We start from the raw sequence: 17,549 nt of genomic DNA, 5'->3' as shown, positions 1-17,549 counted from the left end.
CCCACCCCGCCAAGCAAGCATTGCTCTGTTTTCTTTTCCATGGATTAAAACGACCTTTGCTAAAGTTTCATGGTAATGTACTCATACAGTATGTGCTCTGGGTTTAGCTTCTTTCACTCAGCATGATGTTTTGGAGATTCACGCCCATTGTTACCTGTACCAATAGTTCATTCCTTTCTGTCCCTGATTGGTATTTCGTTTTGTGGATATAGTACACTTTGCTTATCCATTCACCTGCTGCTCCCAATTTTGGGCCTTTATGAATATTCAGGTACAATTCTCTGTGTAGACGTATATTTCCATTGTTTCAATTTGCATTTCTTTTTTTTTTTTTTTGGTATGCGGGCCTCTCACTGTTGTGGCCTCACCCGTTGCAGAGCACAGGCTCCGGACTCGCAGGCTCAGCGGCCATGGCTCACGGGCCCAGCTGCTCTGCGGCATGTGGGATCTTCCCGGACCGGGCCACGAACCCGTGTCCCCTGCATCGGCAGGCAGACTCTCAACCACTGCGCCACCAGGGAAGCCCTAAATTTGCATTTCTTTATTATTCTTTTGCTAACTCATTAAAAGTTTGAAAACTTTTTCAAGAATGTTAACAAATTTTTGGTGTGAAATTTATCTTTTGTCCATGTTTTAATTCGTGGTCTTCATACTTTCTTTTACTGAGTTTTAATTATTGAGATAGTCAAATCTTTATCTTTTCATTTTTATTTCTTCCATAGATTTGACATTTAGAAGTTCTTGGTGAAGGAAATTTTTGACATTTTGATGTATATACATATGCGTGTCTGTGTGTGTATGTGTGTTTGAGACAGAGATGCCCCAGTTATTTGGGGGGGTTTAATCAGTTTTCAGAATAGGCCGCTGGTCACAGTTGTGAAGGAAGTTGACCTGAAAATTGAGTTTAACTCAGTCATTGGTCACATTCAACTGTAATCCCTTTGAGATTTTTGGATTTATTTTAAAATCCACATCTGACTAGTACATTCTTCTTGATAATGACAAGTCCAGGTATTCTGAAACCGTTGTTTATCCTTTAGATAATGAGATTTTGTCCATAGCTGAGTTTTCTGATTACCTAAGGGTTTATGTCTATTGATAACATTATTTCTTATAAAAGAACATTTAACCATTTTGGTTTGAAAATTTTCCAAAATGCATTACACATGTCTTTGTGCTTGATTTTATTCTTTTGGTAACTTGGGGTAGTCATGATGAATATGATTTTTTCTATCCTTTGGAGGTGATAGCCTCAAAGCTTTTCTAAGTGTGTTGGATTACTGCCATGTCCAGTGCCCTCAGCTTTGTCTGCTTAGTGAGTTTTTTATCCTTTCTATAATTTCTGCCACATCCCTTGATTGCTGCCTAGGTACCTCGCCAGTGTCCCAGATGGTACTTCCAGTTTTCTCGTGGACGTTGAAATTAAATATCCCCACTGTTAGGAATCATAGAAGAGAAGGAGTAAATAGGATCCAAATGGCGTGAACTATTTGAGTAATAAAACATACCTTTTTATATCTATTTTTGCTTCTGCAGAAGCCCTTTTTCCTACTTCATTGTGCTTGACTGTGTTCTGAAATGTTAGTTAGTGAGTTACACCAGATAAGTAAGTAAATGTGGTCTGTTACGTTCCATGATACACTTTTCAAAGAACAATGTTTTCTTACTATAGGTGAGAAATTGGATCTATAATAGTGATAATGGCTAACACGAATGTAATACTCGTGATGTACAAGGCACTCTCGTAAGTGTATCAAATATACTCATTTAATCTTCACAACAACAGTATCTTAACTGTTATCTTACAGGCTAGCCCGTGTTCCTAACTTCTGTGTCACTTCTTTGGTTCCTAACTTCTAACCATCAGGATGATAGAAAATGTGCAGATACAAATCCCAGTGGTAGAATAGCAGATGCATGCTTAATTTTGCTCCTGTTTTAGAAACTTAACACATATGAGAATTACAAAGCACGCATTTGGGGACCTAGGCAAGCAATCTCTAGAGCTGAGTTTCAGCAGGCTTTTCCTACTTAAATAGATATTTTATCAAGTGTCTTCTTTTTTCTTTTGAGAAATCTTGGGTGACTTGAGTAAGGCAGTACAAATGAAGTTTCTTTTCAAAAGCTTATGCAGAGTTTATTAAAAAAATTTAAGAATTAGAACAAATTTAAAGCTTATGCACTTAAAAATATCATATAGAGTAGTAGTTAGTTTGAGGTAGTGAAAGCACTGCAGATTTTTTAAGGAGAGATTTCTTCGGGGGAGATTTACTCATTAAAACACTTGTGTGCTTAGCGCTGCTTCTGGAGGAAGCCCTTTGTAGCCTTAAAGTAAGTTATTTATTTTTGGGGTATTTAATTTCCTTCCTGATGTAACATCCTCTACAGATGCATTGAAAGCACACAGCAGCCTCCTCCAGGAACTCTTTCCTGTTTTGCCCCCACCTCCAGTAATCTCTCTTTTTTCAGTCTCCTATAACACTTTGTCTCTACTTTACAGGACTGTTTCATTTTTTCATCCTCATTCTGCCAGGTGTTAGCCATGTCCCGAAGACTTAGATATGCTTACAGTTTTTTTGTTACTGGTTATTATTTTTGAATAATAAGTGGAAATGAAGATCTTTTTGCCTTTTCAGACCATTTTATACACTCTAGATGGAACCACCTGCAGACTAGTGGTACTCGAATTGCTACTCAGTGCATTTGTATAGCTTGGGAACTTATGACGGTCCACCAGTCTTTAAAAATAATAGAAGTCCATTTGAAAATGTTTTGCCACAAATTTATTTCATGAATATATAATTAATGCCAGATTCCACCTGATTATTCATTAGCCTTCTGAGTCTGTTTCCTATAAAACAGGGAGAATGATACCTACTTTACAAAGCAGTTGTGAGCATTAAGTTAGATAACATCTGTGAAAGATCCTATTACACAATTATCCAATTACTGGCTTATAAATGGTTCTTCTTAACTGTGGGTTGAAATCAAACATTCTACATCTCAATTATCTTTAACAGTGTTTGAAATTAGCTAGTAATCTTACCATGAGATAAAGCAACATACCATCGAGCACAGTTTTTTTTAAATTCTCATTAAAATATTTCATAGGCAATCTTGGTGTATTACCTGGGGTCCTTCCACCTTATATCCAGGATCCCATCACTTGGGCATGTCTGTATGCATGTGTATATAACTAACTGATGTTTTGTAGTGGTTTTTTTTTTTTTTTTTTTTTTTTTTACCGTGCCGTGCAGCATGCGGGATCTTAGTTCCCCGACCAGGGATCAAACCTGTGCCCCCTGCAGTGGAAGCGCAGAGTGTTAACCACTGGGCCACCAGGAAAGTCCCTTGTAGTGTTTGTATTGCACAGTTTTGATTTTTGGATGTGGCCCTCCTCACTGTAACGTTAGTCTCTGTAGCACAGTAGCTAAGACATTGAGTGCACGTGTGTCAACAGTTGTTGTCCTGGAAGAGAGTAAAGTACCTGCTTTACAGATGGAGAACCTGAAAGACAGGATGTTTCCAGAGTTACTGTGTTTATATCAGCCCTTTTGAATGAAGCATCAGGCTGCACCGGAAGAACATCCTTGAGCAAATGAGCCGCAACTAATCCTAATCCAAATAAAGCTACCACATAATCTCTCTCCCTCGCAGAATTAACACTGGTCTTAGTGGACTCATTTGTTCAAGTGAAGGGGTGGGGCCAGAAAATTCTTAAAGCCCTTTTTAGCACTTATATGTGATCGCTCTCAGCTCTTAGGTTTTATTTGACTTGTCCACCTCTTAAAAGCATCACAAGTTTTAATTTTGTTCCACCTGTGGATATCAGTTTGTTCACCATTGGTGACATATTTTTAGAAAAGAGTTTAATATTTGGAGGGGAGATCTATGCCTTTCAGAGGGTTATGTTTGTTTTTCCTGAAAAAGTGAGCATCTAACGGATGCTTCCCTATGGCTATATAGGTCAGGTCCTAGAATGATAAATGTAAACTTTTAAAGTAAATTTGATGCATACTCATGTGCATTCAACAGCCACGGTGCCAGCATGGGATGAGGATGCACCCATTTTTTTCCCTGCCTGTCCCTTGACAACACCCCAGCCTTTCTGCAGGGCCGCAGGAAAATGCACAGTGATTCTGATGGCTCTCACTTTAAATTCAGGACCACTAACTTGAACAGGACCATAGTGAGGTCCAGCATTCCTTCTACATGACTTATTCTCTGGCTTTCCTAGATGAGGATTTCACACTTCTCCTCTCTCAACCACTAAACCCCTCTCCCCCTTCACTCCTCCACTCCCACCTCCACTGATGAGAAAAAAAAAGCAACCAGAAGGAAGTGTCTAACCTCTCCCCTTACCTTGTCTACTATCATACCCACAGCTGCACTTGGGCACTCTGATGAGCTTCAGTTATTAATATGCCCTCTTATTATGTAAGGCTGATCCTCAGCTAGTCTGATTCACATCCCCCCTTGCCTACTTACTGCTGTTTCTTTATTGGTTGCCCCTTCTCTCTCCTGCATCATGAATTATCCCTCTTCCCCCTTTACTGGCTCATTCCTATCAGCATACTCGCATGTTGAAATTGCTCCACCTTTAAAAGAAAAGAGAAATGAAGGGAAAAAAAAAACTTCCTGGGGAAACCCCACAATTCCCTATATCTACTGCCCCATTTCTGTTCCTCTTTGCAGCAGAAATCTTCAGAAGAGCTGTCCACTCCAGCTTTCCTTCCACTGTGTCCTGGAATCTCTCCATGAAGGCTTTCTACTCCGCCATTCTGTCAAAACGGCGCCGACCAAGGTCACTCGGGATCTTTCCAAAGTCTAATCCATGGATCAGGTCTCAGTGAATCAGGTCTCCCTGCCAGCGATACTTAACATGGTCACTCTTTCTTACACTCTTCCCTTGGCTTCCAAGACCCCACTCTTCCTACTTCTCTTACTTCAGTGGCAGGTTGCCCCTCATTTCTCGGATCTTAAATACTGGCGAACCCCAGGGTTGGCCCTTAGACATCTTCTCCTTCTATGCTCACCTCCTAGGTGAATCCAGTAGGTTCCATCCAGTGTCCTAAAATGTCTTCTTTACTGATGGCTTCTGAATTTGTATCTCTAGCTTGGACTTCTCCCCTAACCCACACACTCCCAATGTCCAGTGGCCTTCTTGATTTCTCCCCCCTGGAAGTCAACATGTCCAAAACCGTGTTCCTGATTTTCAGTGTCCCAAACCTATTCCTCCTGCAACCTTCCTCATCTCCAGTTGCTCATGTCAAAAACCAAAGAGTTACTCTTGATTCCTTTCTCAGGATCGCCTGCTTGCTGTACCTTCAAAATAGATCCTAAATACCATATATTAATGCATATATATGGAATCTAGAAAAATGGTACTGATGAACCTAGTGGCAGGGCAGGAATAGAGACACTGACGTAGAGAACCGACTTGTGGACGCAGTGGGGGAAGGGGAGGCTGGGACGAATTGAGAGAGTAGCATTGACATATGTACCCTATCATGTGTAAAACAGATAGCTAGTGGGAAGCTGCTGTATAGCACAGAGAGATTAGCTCGGTGCTTTGAGACGACCTAGAGGGGTGGGATGGGGAGGGTGGGAGAGAGGCTCAAGAGTGGGGGGATATGTGTATACATATAGCTGATTCACTTTGTTGTACAGCAGAAACAAACACAATGTTGTAAAGCAATTATAAATTATAATCCAATAAAGCTGTAAAAAAATTTTAAAAAGCTCTAAAAAATACAGATCCTGAATCTCACCACTTCTCACAATCTCCCCCTCCACCAAGCCATGGCCATCTCTTGAATGGATTATTGCCATTGCTTTCTCACTGGCTTCTTTTCTTTCACCCAGAGCAGCCCGAGAGAACCTTTGAAAATGTGGAGCCAAATCGTTATGTTCCCAGAGCCTTCCAGTGACTTTCTGTTTTACTGGGGGTAAAAGCTGAAGTCTTTACAGTGGCCTGCAAGACCCCAGTGATCTGGCCCCTTGCTACCTCTTCCAGGTTATCATCTTTGTCTCCCTGTCTCTCTTCCCCTTCCCCTTTCTTCCTCCTCTTGTTACACACCCCCTTCCCATTCTCCCTCTCAATCACTATTCTGGCCACACTGGCCTGCCCACCTTTTCTTGAAGGACCTAAGCATCTCCCACTTCAGAGCCTTTGCACTTACTGCCAGGTGTTCCCAGGGGTCACTTCATTCCGTTCAAATGTCGCCTTATCAGGGAGCTCTTCTCTGAAAATCCTGTTAAATATAGCACCTTCCTACATGCATTCCTTCTAACATAATTCTTTGTACATTATTAACTCCCTGACCTCAAAAGAGGGAGTGCCGTGGGCTACTTCATTCTGTCACCACTGTATCCTTAAGACCCAGACGAGCCTGGCACCCCGTGGGTGCTGAATGAATGAATGAAGGTGGTGGTGATTCCTTGTATGATTTTATTAAGTACAAAGGTCTTGGACTACTTAATAAAACTTTAAGAATTCACACGCAACTTTTAAAAACACTACATAAAATATGATAGGTTCGTATACATGCAAACTCTAACTTACCCATGATCTCTTGTTTCAACCTGTATTTGATGATGAGGCAGTTACTTACCAATATTTAAATTATGCAGCAGACACTGTGCTAAGATTATCCAGTTTAATCCCCACAATTCAGCATGTGTTGTTATCCATTTTCTAAAAAGGAAGTGAGGTTTAATGAGTTTGAAGCCAACTGAAGACAGGAAGTGGCAGGGCTGGGGTTGGATCGTGGTGTGCCTGGCTCCAGAACCTGACTTCAGAAGGATGATGCAGCTGCTAAAATAAAAGCTTCCTGGAGATCCTTTTTAATGTTGATCATGTATATATATTTAAATAGAAAGATATTTAAGAAATAATGCTTAGATTTGGAAATCAAGTGTTTAATTTTATAATTGTTAAGCAGTAATAAATTATAAATGAGATACTTTTTTACAAATTTTGAGCTAAAAGTGAGATCTCATGGCTCTTTGCCCAGTGACCTAGAATAGCTATGTGATCTGGTTCATACAAACATATTTTAATACCCTACCTGGTGAGCTGTTGCTGTGGTTGTGACGGCTTTTGTGTGTTGAGTCTGTAGCTACGGATAACACAGAGCTGGCTTGGAGTGCTGTGGGCTACTTCTCAAGAGGGAAGTGAGACATTAATTCACAAGTTAAGATTTTACAGTTAGCTTTGCGGTAGATGATTGCTCTTCAGAAAGACAGCCTCACACTCAAGGACAGAAACTCTACGATGGTAGGTGAAACAGAGAGGAAATTGCTAAGTACAAGGAAGAGGATATCAATGAAACAATGCCTAGTCCTCTTTTTCATTTGCTCGTTTTCTAGAAGAGATGGAGCCAAACTCTAGTCAGAGTTGGGGGTTCAAACAGCCTCACGCTCTGGTTCTTCCTTCTCTCTGCCACTTCCTACTTACCCTCCTAGTCCACTGTTTGAGGCATGAATCCCCTTCCCGAAGACCTGTGTGATTGGACAACAGTAACCGGTATTTTTGGTAACACAACGACTAGATTGATAGAACCGACATTTCACTTACAGATTCCACATGCCTGTGAAGCAAGCAGTTGCTGTTGGTTGCACATGCCCCCTGTGGAAGGAAGCAAGCCCTGGGGTAGTTGGTAACTAACTATATGAAACGAAATCTTGTACATATGTACTGAATATTGTCAGTAAGGACATAAATGTGTTTTTTCATTACTACCATGAATCTTAAAATGTGACTCCACATTCAAGATAGTCTGTTGTCTAATCCACTCTGAAAAAAAGAGCTGTAAGGTAACCTCGTCTTAGAGGTTCTGTTTGTACTATTGGGGAACAAATGTCAGACATGTGAGTGAGAACTAGTTAGAAGAACTGTCCAGCATTCCTCAATTCATTCATGACATGATAGCGTTAATTATTTTCATTGGTCTTACCTAATGTGAGTGAAACCACCAAGCTTTTGTGTTTGCTAGTACCAAAACCTTGTGCTATAGATTTTGATTTCTTGTAGATTTTATGCTTTGTGTTGGGATGGCATGATCATTCCTCTCTTTTCACTGTGAGTTTAAAAAATGCAGATTGTGTATTTCAAGGTATTACAGTGTGTGTATAATTCAGAATTTCCCCCCAAGTATCTTGACTTCATTATTTAAAAGCTGCTGACATAATTTTTCAAAGTTTTAAAAAGTAATTAAGGCTGATTTTAGACAAGACTGTTTATGAACGGAGAAATAAGATAGGAAGTGACAATTAGCAGTGCCTTTTCAGGATTAGCCCATAAGGTGATATGAAGTATTCTTATTGTGTTCTTTAATTTTTGTGGGCTTCGTGTCACGACTTCTTCATTTTTTTTTTTCCATTCCAACATCTGCTGGCTTTTAAATGGAATAATTTCTTTGGTATTTTCAGTGTTTGAGGGTTGATTTGCACATACCCAAGCAGCTGACTGGGTCAGATTTAGGATTGGGCTCTCATGCTGTGACCTTAATAACCAAAGCCTTTTTGGCCTTAAAATACGAAATGTAATTTATTTCATTGTTCTTTCCTTTTTTTTTTTTTTTAAAACAGGCTGCAGATACTTTGGCAGTGAGGCAAAAGAGAAGAATTTATGATATCACCAATGTCTTGGAAGGAATTGACCTAATTGAAAAAAAGTCAAAAAATAGTATACAATGGAAGTAAGTTACAAACCAGTACTCTGTTCTAAAACCTTTCTTTTTCTTCTCAGTGCTCTGTAAGATCTGACCTTTCTACCATTTGCCTCTCCGAAGGCCTCTATTTCAGCCATCTACTCTAGTCACACCAGCCCCACCTGTGTCCCTGGACACACCTCTTTGGGCTTCTGTATGTGTCACTTCTATGTTGGGATGTCCCCTTGCTCACTCCACTGTTTAATTTACACTCTTAAAATTCAGATCTTACTTTCTCCCTCAAGCTACTCATTTGGTACACACTGCATACTGCTTTGTATTATTAATTCCTCTCTGCTTAAGTATTTATCTGCCCGCCTAATATAAACTCCTTGAAAACAGGAACTGTGTCTTATACACAGGATTATGTACTTTGTAAATAATGGTTAGTTGAAATGCATGTTGTCATTTGTTAACTGTTGTATGTTTGAGTGTGATAAACACTTTCTGTTCCACAAATTTGTCCCCTTTAGCCTTAATTTTTTGGTTTATCTTAGCCAAAAATCCCACCAAAATATATTAAAAGGTTATAATGTGTTTTACCAGTATCTCAGTCCATATAGTGAGACTTCCAGTGTGACAATTTGACTTTGACATCCTCTGGTGCCTCAGTCACCAGCCTGACCTTCTAGAAGACAAAAAGCACACTAGAACATGTTGAGAATTTGTGTACTTTGGTTGTTCTTGGCAATAAATTGTCTAAGCAAACATATTCAGAGGTATATGGTGCTTAAATTTTCTAAGGATTTTAATGCTTGATTTTTAGAAGAGTGTAAAGATTTTTGTCTTGAATATATTCAGTGAGTTTTACTACTACAAAAATTAAGTGATGTTTAACTGGGTCTGATACTGGGGATATTAATTCTCATATGTTTTTAAGAGGTGTAGGTGCTGGCTGTAATACTAAAGAAGTCATAGATAGATTAAGATATCTTAAAGCCGAAATTGAAGATCTAGAACTGAAGGAAAGAGAACTTGATCAGCAGAAGTTGTGGCTACAGCAAAGCATCAAAAATGTGATGGACGACTCCATTAATAATAGATATCCTTTTAAATACGCTATACATATACATAATATCTACATATTCTTTCAGTCTGAAGATCAGTTACTTTATTCTAGTGTTTTCAGAGTTCAGTTTTGCTAGTGAATATAACATTTTAATTTTATAATTCTGATTTATACTAATATTTTAAAATTTTTACCTTTTTAAGTTATACAGTGCATCAGTTAGCATCATTACTGTGTTGCATTGAGAAAAACAAATTCACTTACATTCAGTCTACCCATTGATAGGACGTAACATGCTAGCTAAAGTGTGCTTAGGGGGTCTACGAATTTGGAAGTCATTGTTAAGTGCATAGACATACTTAAATCATTGTTCTGTACTTAAATCATTCAGTGTTCTGAAGTAGTAAAAATTCAGCAGCTCTCAAAGTTTTAAAAAATTAATTTTGGTTTGAAAATGAAATATTACAGGCCTGCAATCAGTCCAGGATACATTCCGCCTAACATTAACCCTAAGACAGTATTTACTGGAGGGTGGGGTTCCAAGGCTGGAGTATCTACTGTACTGGGAGGAAACATCATTAGTGATATACTCCATGTGTTTCTTATAGTCATTGTGTTCTCTTAGATATCTGTGACTCTCTTGATTTGTGAACTTACCTGTAGTCATATGGAACATTTTAACTACATTTATCTGGTACCACCTCTTATGAACTTTTGACTAATGTATACAATTTATTTTTTGTGTTGTCTTGTCTTTGGTGAACAAGTCCATGATCTCATTTGTTATTTCCTTTCTATGATCAGAACTCCTTAACAGTTTGATAATAATGGGGGTCTTCAACTGTGCCTTGTGGAACCCCAAGATTCAAAAAGCATTGAACTAGTTGATCATGCACTTTGCTGCACTGCTTTCCAAGATTGTGGCCACTCCCAATTCCCCAAACCATGACCCAAGAAGATTCTCGATGCAGAGGCTTGTATAGTTGCTCTTCACTCCCACTGAGAGCATCCTTTTTCCCATCAATATCCTTCCCCCTGAAGCTCCTGTCTCCATGAGGAATGTGTTTTCCATCTCTCTCCCAAGAGTTCTCAATGACAGAGAAATCAAAAGTGGCTTCTTCTTAGAGCAAAGGATGGACACTTCTCTTATGGACCTTTATGTGATTGTCTTTGCCTTTTCAGACTGAAGACTTGTGTTGTTTTTCATCTGACCATATGTGACAGTCCCTTCATGCATTTGGTCATTTTATTTTGGCCTTCAGATTTATTATCTTAATTTAAATGTCTAGACCTTGATATAAATGTTGTTTCCTTAACTCTATGACAGTACATTTTCCTATGTAACTCATGAAGACATCTGTAATTGCTTTAATGGTAAGTACTGTTAGTAAATTTTTTCTTACATTCTTCCTGTAATCAACCTATTTAGTGTAACGTGATTCAAAATTCTCCATGCACTCACCCTAAGTCATTATTTTCAGGACTTGTGGACATTTTTGGGTTTCACTCTACAGTGCTATGTGTTGATAGGCTGCTTTCATTTCTGTTTCCATGACAATAACTGCTTTTCCCTGCTTTCACTTCATTGCCCACATCAGTAGGTATAAACTGTGTGTGGGAGAGGCACCTAAGTCAGCGATTAAGCAACAGCCTCAAAGTCACAGAATCAGAGAGTCAATGACTAAACTTGAACTAGAACACGGTTCTCATTGGCACTGTTTATGAAAATATATGTAGCAAGTGTGCTGGTCACAAATGGAACCCAAAGAAAGCATGAGGACAGAGTGAGGTTTATCCATTTTATTATCAGGAAAATTATTCCTCACCCTATTCCATCCCCAGCCTCCATGTTTTCCCCTTAAGATGACAATATATTAGTAACTAAAATGGGCGGTGGGGGCTGTATTTCCATAATATATATAATACAAGTAAAATGAAATTTTGCATACAGATTTATATTTAATTGTGCATGACCTATTAAAAGAGGACAGTCTTGTATCATGCACATACAAAAAATAATCTGCCGAACACCTTGCCAAGTGGAATCTGACTTTCATCTAAGATTACGTTGGTAATATATGTGGGCTTATTGCTCTACTTTGCCATCATATTTCCCAAGTTTTCAAAGAAAGGGGGAAGTATTTTTAATCTTCAACTCAGCAGAGACTGCTGTAGAATTTGGCTTCAAAAGTAAGTTCACTTAAGCTTAAGATTTCACTGTATCATACCTAATCTTTAGTGTCTCCAGTCATTTAAGTAGTATAAATACTTCAACTAAACAGTGTTATTTAACTAAGGCTAAAAGGTTTCAAGAATCTCAGACTTGACATGAGATTGGGTGAAAGCAGTTTGTTTATGAGAATAGAGCTAACACATTTAACCTGTTCTAAGGTCTAACACATATATTGCCTCATTTAATCCTCAAAAAAAACCCTATGCAGTAAGTTATATTGCCTCCATTTTACAGAATTAAGAACCAAAGCCCAAGGTTACCTAGCTTGGGATTCAAATCCAAGCATTCTGACTCCACAGCCCACACTCTTGGCCAACCCACACTCTTGGCCACTGTATTACAGGATCAGTAGTATTTTCTAAAATGTAAAAATCTTTATTTCTTAATTTTTTTGACCAGGTGATACACTTTTGGCCATTCAAGCACCTTCTGGTACACAGCTGGAGGTACCTATTCCAGAAATGGTATGTATGTAGGATAACTTTTGTTAAAATGGATCTACTGTTCCAAGAGGGACAAATATATTTTCTTTAGCTGAACATGAGCTAATTGCAAACACTTTCAAGTTACTGCTTTTAAGGTGTCTGTTTGAAAGTACTGATATCTGAATTTAGATGTCTTCAGTACGTTGGTAAAATTATGGAAGTGACTGAATGAATCATTTAACATTTAACTTTTCTTAAAATTTGATTTTATTTGAGCTAGAAGACATCAAGGAATGAGTAATGATATAGTCAATAATCTTAAAAGATCAGTTTGACTATATCTATAACCAATATAACAATCCTGAGGAAAAAGTTCACTTTAAATATCAACAATAATATATTGCTTTAAATTAGGTCTTTTAAAAAACATTTTCTGGCTTATTGAGTCAGAGATATTTATTGACTCTATGCTAATATAAATTTCATGATTTTAGTTTTCAGATTCAAATTTCCTGAAACAAACTGATTTGAAAACTATAACAATCAAAAAAGAGGTAGAAAAAATTACTGTTATCACCTCCCTCTCTTCTCCCAGCTATTCTAGAACTTTGTATTTAGGCGTTTACATTACTGGTTTCTGAAGCCTCGGGATACAAATTACCTTTTTGAAATGGAGGGACTTTACATTTATATCTCTGTAGGAAAACTCAGTTGTCTTTGTGCTTTGCTGAATGAAAAAAAGTTTCGACCTGTGAAATAGCTGCCATTTAAGACCGCACATTCAGATGACCACATCCATGGCGGCCGATGCCAGGGGACGGGGTTCCATATATGTGGAGAATGCTTGGAGTGCTGCTGCACACTGACATGTATAATTACACACAAATAGATGGTTTCCAGAATTCTACAACTGGGAGTTGCCCAGTATTTAAGAAAAGCTTACTTTTAGGGGCAAGTGGTTTATAGCACTCAATATCCCATTCTAGGTCTCTATGTTTTGACTTAGCGGCTTAATTTTCTCGTAGTTAGTCCCTATAGCTTTGCCTGTCTTATTTTTAATGTTTCAGCTTACCTAGAAATGTTGGCCTTTATTCATTTGTTTGTGCCCACTAACTTCAAAGGGTCAGAATGGACAAAAGAAATACCAGATCAATCTAAAGAGTCATTCCGGACCTATCCACGTGCTGCTTATAAATAAAGAGTCCAGCTCCTCTAAGCCCGTGGTTTTTCCTGTTCCCCCACCTGATGACCTCACACAGCCTTCCTCTCAGCCCTCGACTCCAGTGCCTCCACAGAAATCCAACATGGCAACTCAGAACTTGCCTGAGCAACATGTCTCCGAAAGAAGCCAGAATCTTCAGCAGACTCCAGCCACAGACTTATCTTCAGGTGGGTTCAGAGCCTTTGTTTTAAAAAGTAGAGGGGAAAATATGAATGCTGTGTTGAACAAGTTGGAGAGCTTTTCTGAATTTCTCAATTGTGATGTTATTTTATTATCTAGTATAGGAGGCAAAATAGTAAACCTGATCAACAAGTATTAATTTTGTGTCTTCTGTGTGCCCAGCACTGGAATATGTATTATGAGGAAAATTTAAAAAACAGATCCTATCTTTAATTATACTACTACTAGTTGTTTCATAGACTGTGTAAATATATATATTTGCAGTTTTCCTTAGGATTCCATTTTTGGAATTAAACCAGATTTGTTCCCCCACCCCCCTTTTACTATTTACATGTCAGCTTTTTATCTGCGATTTACTTTGTAAGGTTCTTTTATCTCTTAGTAACTCTAGTATATATAATTGAAATTTGTTCTATGTTTAATAAAAATCATACTAGGGACAACTATAGTGACTTATGTCTCCTGTTTCTCTGTATTCTCTATTGTTATACTTTTTATTTGGAAAGCTTAGTTTTATAGAGTTGATAAGTGGTCTCAACTCCAATTATTTAGGAAATCTTGCCTTCCTAAGTTGTTTGATCTGTGAAATGATAAATAGCTAAAAACTGGGCATCAGGAATAGGGGCCACATTTCTTAAATTTATAAAATTTCCTCAGCATCCAGTCCTTTCCCTTGGTTATTACATGGCTAGGTATTTACCAACTCCTTAGTGGTTGCAAATAAAGGACCCATGGTTGCTGAATGAATGATTGCCATGCAATCTAGACGTAGTATTGCAGATAATTTAAAATAACTATATTGTATATATTCCACTTTGTTTATTTTTACCTTTATCCTTTTGGGATGTGGTCTACTCTTTGAGTTCACAATAGGTAAGAGTGAGCCTAAAAAGATCTTACTGGACACAGAATATTTTTCAGCTTCTTGTTGCCCATGTCCTTCCCCTATAAGTATTTCCACACCATAGGCCACAGGGATGCACAACAGAAAGTGTCATCTTTCAAAAGCTTATAATCTAATTGGGAAGAATAAAGTAGGCAGGTTTATGGTTTAGCTCAGACACAATTAGTACATTGGCTTTCACAAAGCATTAAAGAAACTTTTGAGCATTTCATTTCCGTACATGATTTTGTATTTGGAAATAGTAAAGAAAACAATTTGGGGCCAGATTAGAGAGGGCCTTGAATATCAGACTGAGTTAGGACTTTGACCTATAAACCAATGAAGATTTGTGACCAGGGAAGTGGCACGTTTAGAACTGTATACTGGTGAACACAGAAGTAACGTCATTAGGAAAGAAGAGACTTCTGGCCCTGGGAAGAAGAGATTAGAGGCAATGAAGACAGAAGATATGATGTTTGCAGCTATGCAACTGTGAGAGAACATTGAGGCTAAAGTGGGGTGATGACAATGGGACTGGAAAGAGAAATAAGGAAGATTTGAGAAATACTCTTTAGGCAAAATAAGTAACCTTTGATGTGTGAGGTCTGAAGATAAAGTTAACAGGAGGACTGTAAAGTGATGTTGCACTTTTAAGGTTGAGTCATAGGGAGAATTATGGTAACACTGACTTTAAAAACTGAGGAGTCAGTTTTGGGAAAACAATGATGAGTTTTTGGGGCTACATCTTGAGTTCAGAAGTTTAAAAGTAATGCCAGGTACAGATTAGTTGTCATGAAAATTCTGTTTCCATAAAGTTCTAGTACTTTAATTTCGTACTTTTTTGTGTGTGTGTGTGTGGTACACGGGCCTCTCACTGTTGTGGCCTCTCCCGTTGCGGAGCACAGGCTCCGGACGTGCAGGCTCAGCGGCCATGGCTCACGGGCCCAGCCGCTGCGCAGCATGTGGGATCTTCCCGGACCGGGGCACGAACCCGTGTCTCCTGCATCGGCAGGCGGACTCTCAACCACTGCGCCACCAGGGAAGCCCTAATTTCGTACTTTTAATCAAGATGCTGATGTTAAATATAACTGTGCTTAATATATACTGTGTTTAAATATATGCTGTTTAAATGTAACTGCCTTTTTGCTGTTAAAATATATAAAGAGAAGTGTAAAAAAAGCTTTATCACATTTCTTTTTCCAGCGGGATCTATTAGTGGAGATATCATTGATGAGTTAATGTCTTCTGATGGTAAGTAGTTAAAAATTTTAATAAATATAACCTTATACATCAATAATGCTTTTCTAGAATTTATGAGTGGCACATGATTTAAAAGAAATGAAGAACCTATATTTTTTAACTGCTTAATGTACTATGATGATTCATAGTAAGTTACAGGCATCCTTCAGATTTTTTTGCCTGCATTTTGAGGAAAAAGAATTCATAAGGGGATACTCATCACTTTTACTGAATAAAGTTCTAAATTGTTGGCATACTAGCCCTTTTTACACCTGAAGAATTTGGCCAAGAAGAGTAAAACAGTGTATCTGAGTCAACAGGAAATCTGAAAACAGTTTTGTAAATACTCCTACCATGGCCAACTTCAAGCTGCCAATGTGAAGTCAGTATTACTAAGATTAGCCACATCATCGTCTAATCTGAAGTAATTCTTAAAAATCAACTAGCTATAATATGGTAGTTACTTTAACAATTACTCTCTGGGCCTCACCTTTCTAAAAGTTCTTGGATTCAGAGTCCTGGTTCCTAACAAATATGTATAGCCGAGACCTAGGAAGTAGCAGCTGTTAAATTAGCCAATGGCACAGTAACCACTTAGACATTTATCAAACACTTCTGTAAAAGCAGAGAATTTCAGCATATTTATTAATTTATGTCTAGTTCCTTTCTCTGTTTTCGAAGTGGTAGCTTATTTAGCAGATCAGAGAAAATACTTTGAGCAGTGTTTCTGAATCATAAATTTTAGTGACAAGTTCAACCAATAAAAACTAACTTGTTTCTCAAGCTAACACCTATAATCAATGCATAAAATGTCTTTAAAGAAGAATCTTTCAAAATATACACAAAATATAAGTCATTAATTTGATCATTACATTTCCTATTACATATTTTTAAAAAATTGCTGTATAACAGGGGAAACATAATTTGGCTTGATGTTTTTGATAGTATTTTATGTTAGACATCATTACCTGTATGTAGAAACCATCTTTAACACTGAATTTATTTTTTGCTTGCAGTGTTTCCGCTTTTACGGCTTTCTCCGACCCCGGCAGATGACTACAACTTTAATTTAGATGATAATGAAGGAGTTTGTGATCTGTTTGATGTCCAGATACTAAATTATTAGATTCCATGGAAACCTGGGACTGTTATCTACCTCTAACTGTGTAACATTTTAGACGTCTTAACCTAAGTATTTAAAATAATGAATGTAACATCTTTTTAGTTCACTGATTCTGAAATGTTCTTCCCTAATACTTTCTTTTTTACTTCACAAAACTTCAACCATAAGAACAAAGGATTCTGATTGCTTCAGGGGAAAAAGTGATTTCATATCTACCAACTCCCTACCCTCAAGTAATTACATTCTGGAATTTCAACTTTTCCTCCCATTCTGAACCTTCTGTTTTTTTCCTTATATGAGAGGAAAGTTAAAGTAGACTTAAGGTCATCAAAAACAAAAAAGTTGGCCAAGGGCTCATCATTTGTTTGTCTTACATTTTTACTGCCACGAGACTGTCCGTATTTCTGTGTATCCTCTGATCCAGACATTCACTGCCACTTATAAAGTGAAGGGTGTAAACTAGGATATATTAACTGTTTCAGTGAACAGATTTTGTGAAGTGCCTTCTGTTTTAGCACTTT

At 38.0% G+C, this 17,549-nt stretch overlaps 1 protein-coding gene across 2 annotated transcripts in view; it reads left to right on the top strand.

Moving 5' to 3' along the window:
- The window catches only part of E2F5 (E2F transcription factor 5), a gene marked incomplete at its 5' end in the record, with an annotated part of 28,423 nt that extends 10,987 nt beyond the window's left edge, over positions 1–17,436 (top strand). The window contains 7 exons of one of the 2 annotated variants that reach the window (XM_082675276.1): positions 8,593–8,702; positions 9,595–9,756; positions 11,051–11,097; positions 12,356–12,420; positions 13,503–13,770; positions 15,870–15,917; positions 16,922–17,436. In XM_082675276.1, the coding sequence (XP_082531402.1) occupies positions 8,593–8,702; positions 9,595–9,756; positions 11,051–11,097; positions 12,356–12,420; positions 13,503–13,770; positions 15,870–15,917; positions 16,922–17,031 (810 nt within the window). In that variant the 3' untranslated portion in view covers positions 17,032–17,436. Of the gene's footprint in view, positions 1–8,592; positions 8,703–9,594; positions 9,759–11,050; positions 11,098–12,355; positions 12,421–13,502; positions 13,771–15,869; positions 15,918–16,921 lie in introns of those variants that run through there. The other variant, XM_082675277.1, reaches the window with a different exon arrangement.
- Between the last annotated feature and the right edge of the window lie 113 nt (positions 17,437–17,549).

Source organism: Grampus griseus (genome assembly GCF_964374135.1).
Source record: "Grampus griseus genome assembly, chromosome: 17".
Classification (NCBI taxonomy): Eukaryota; Metazoa; Chordata; class Mammalia; order Artiodactyla; family Delphinidae; genus Grampus; species Grampus griseus.
This window is presented reverse-complemented; position numbering and strand designations above follow the sequence as displayed.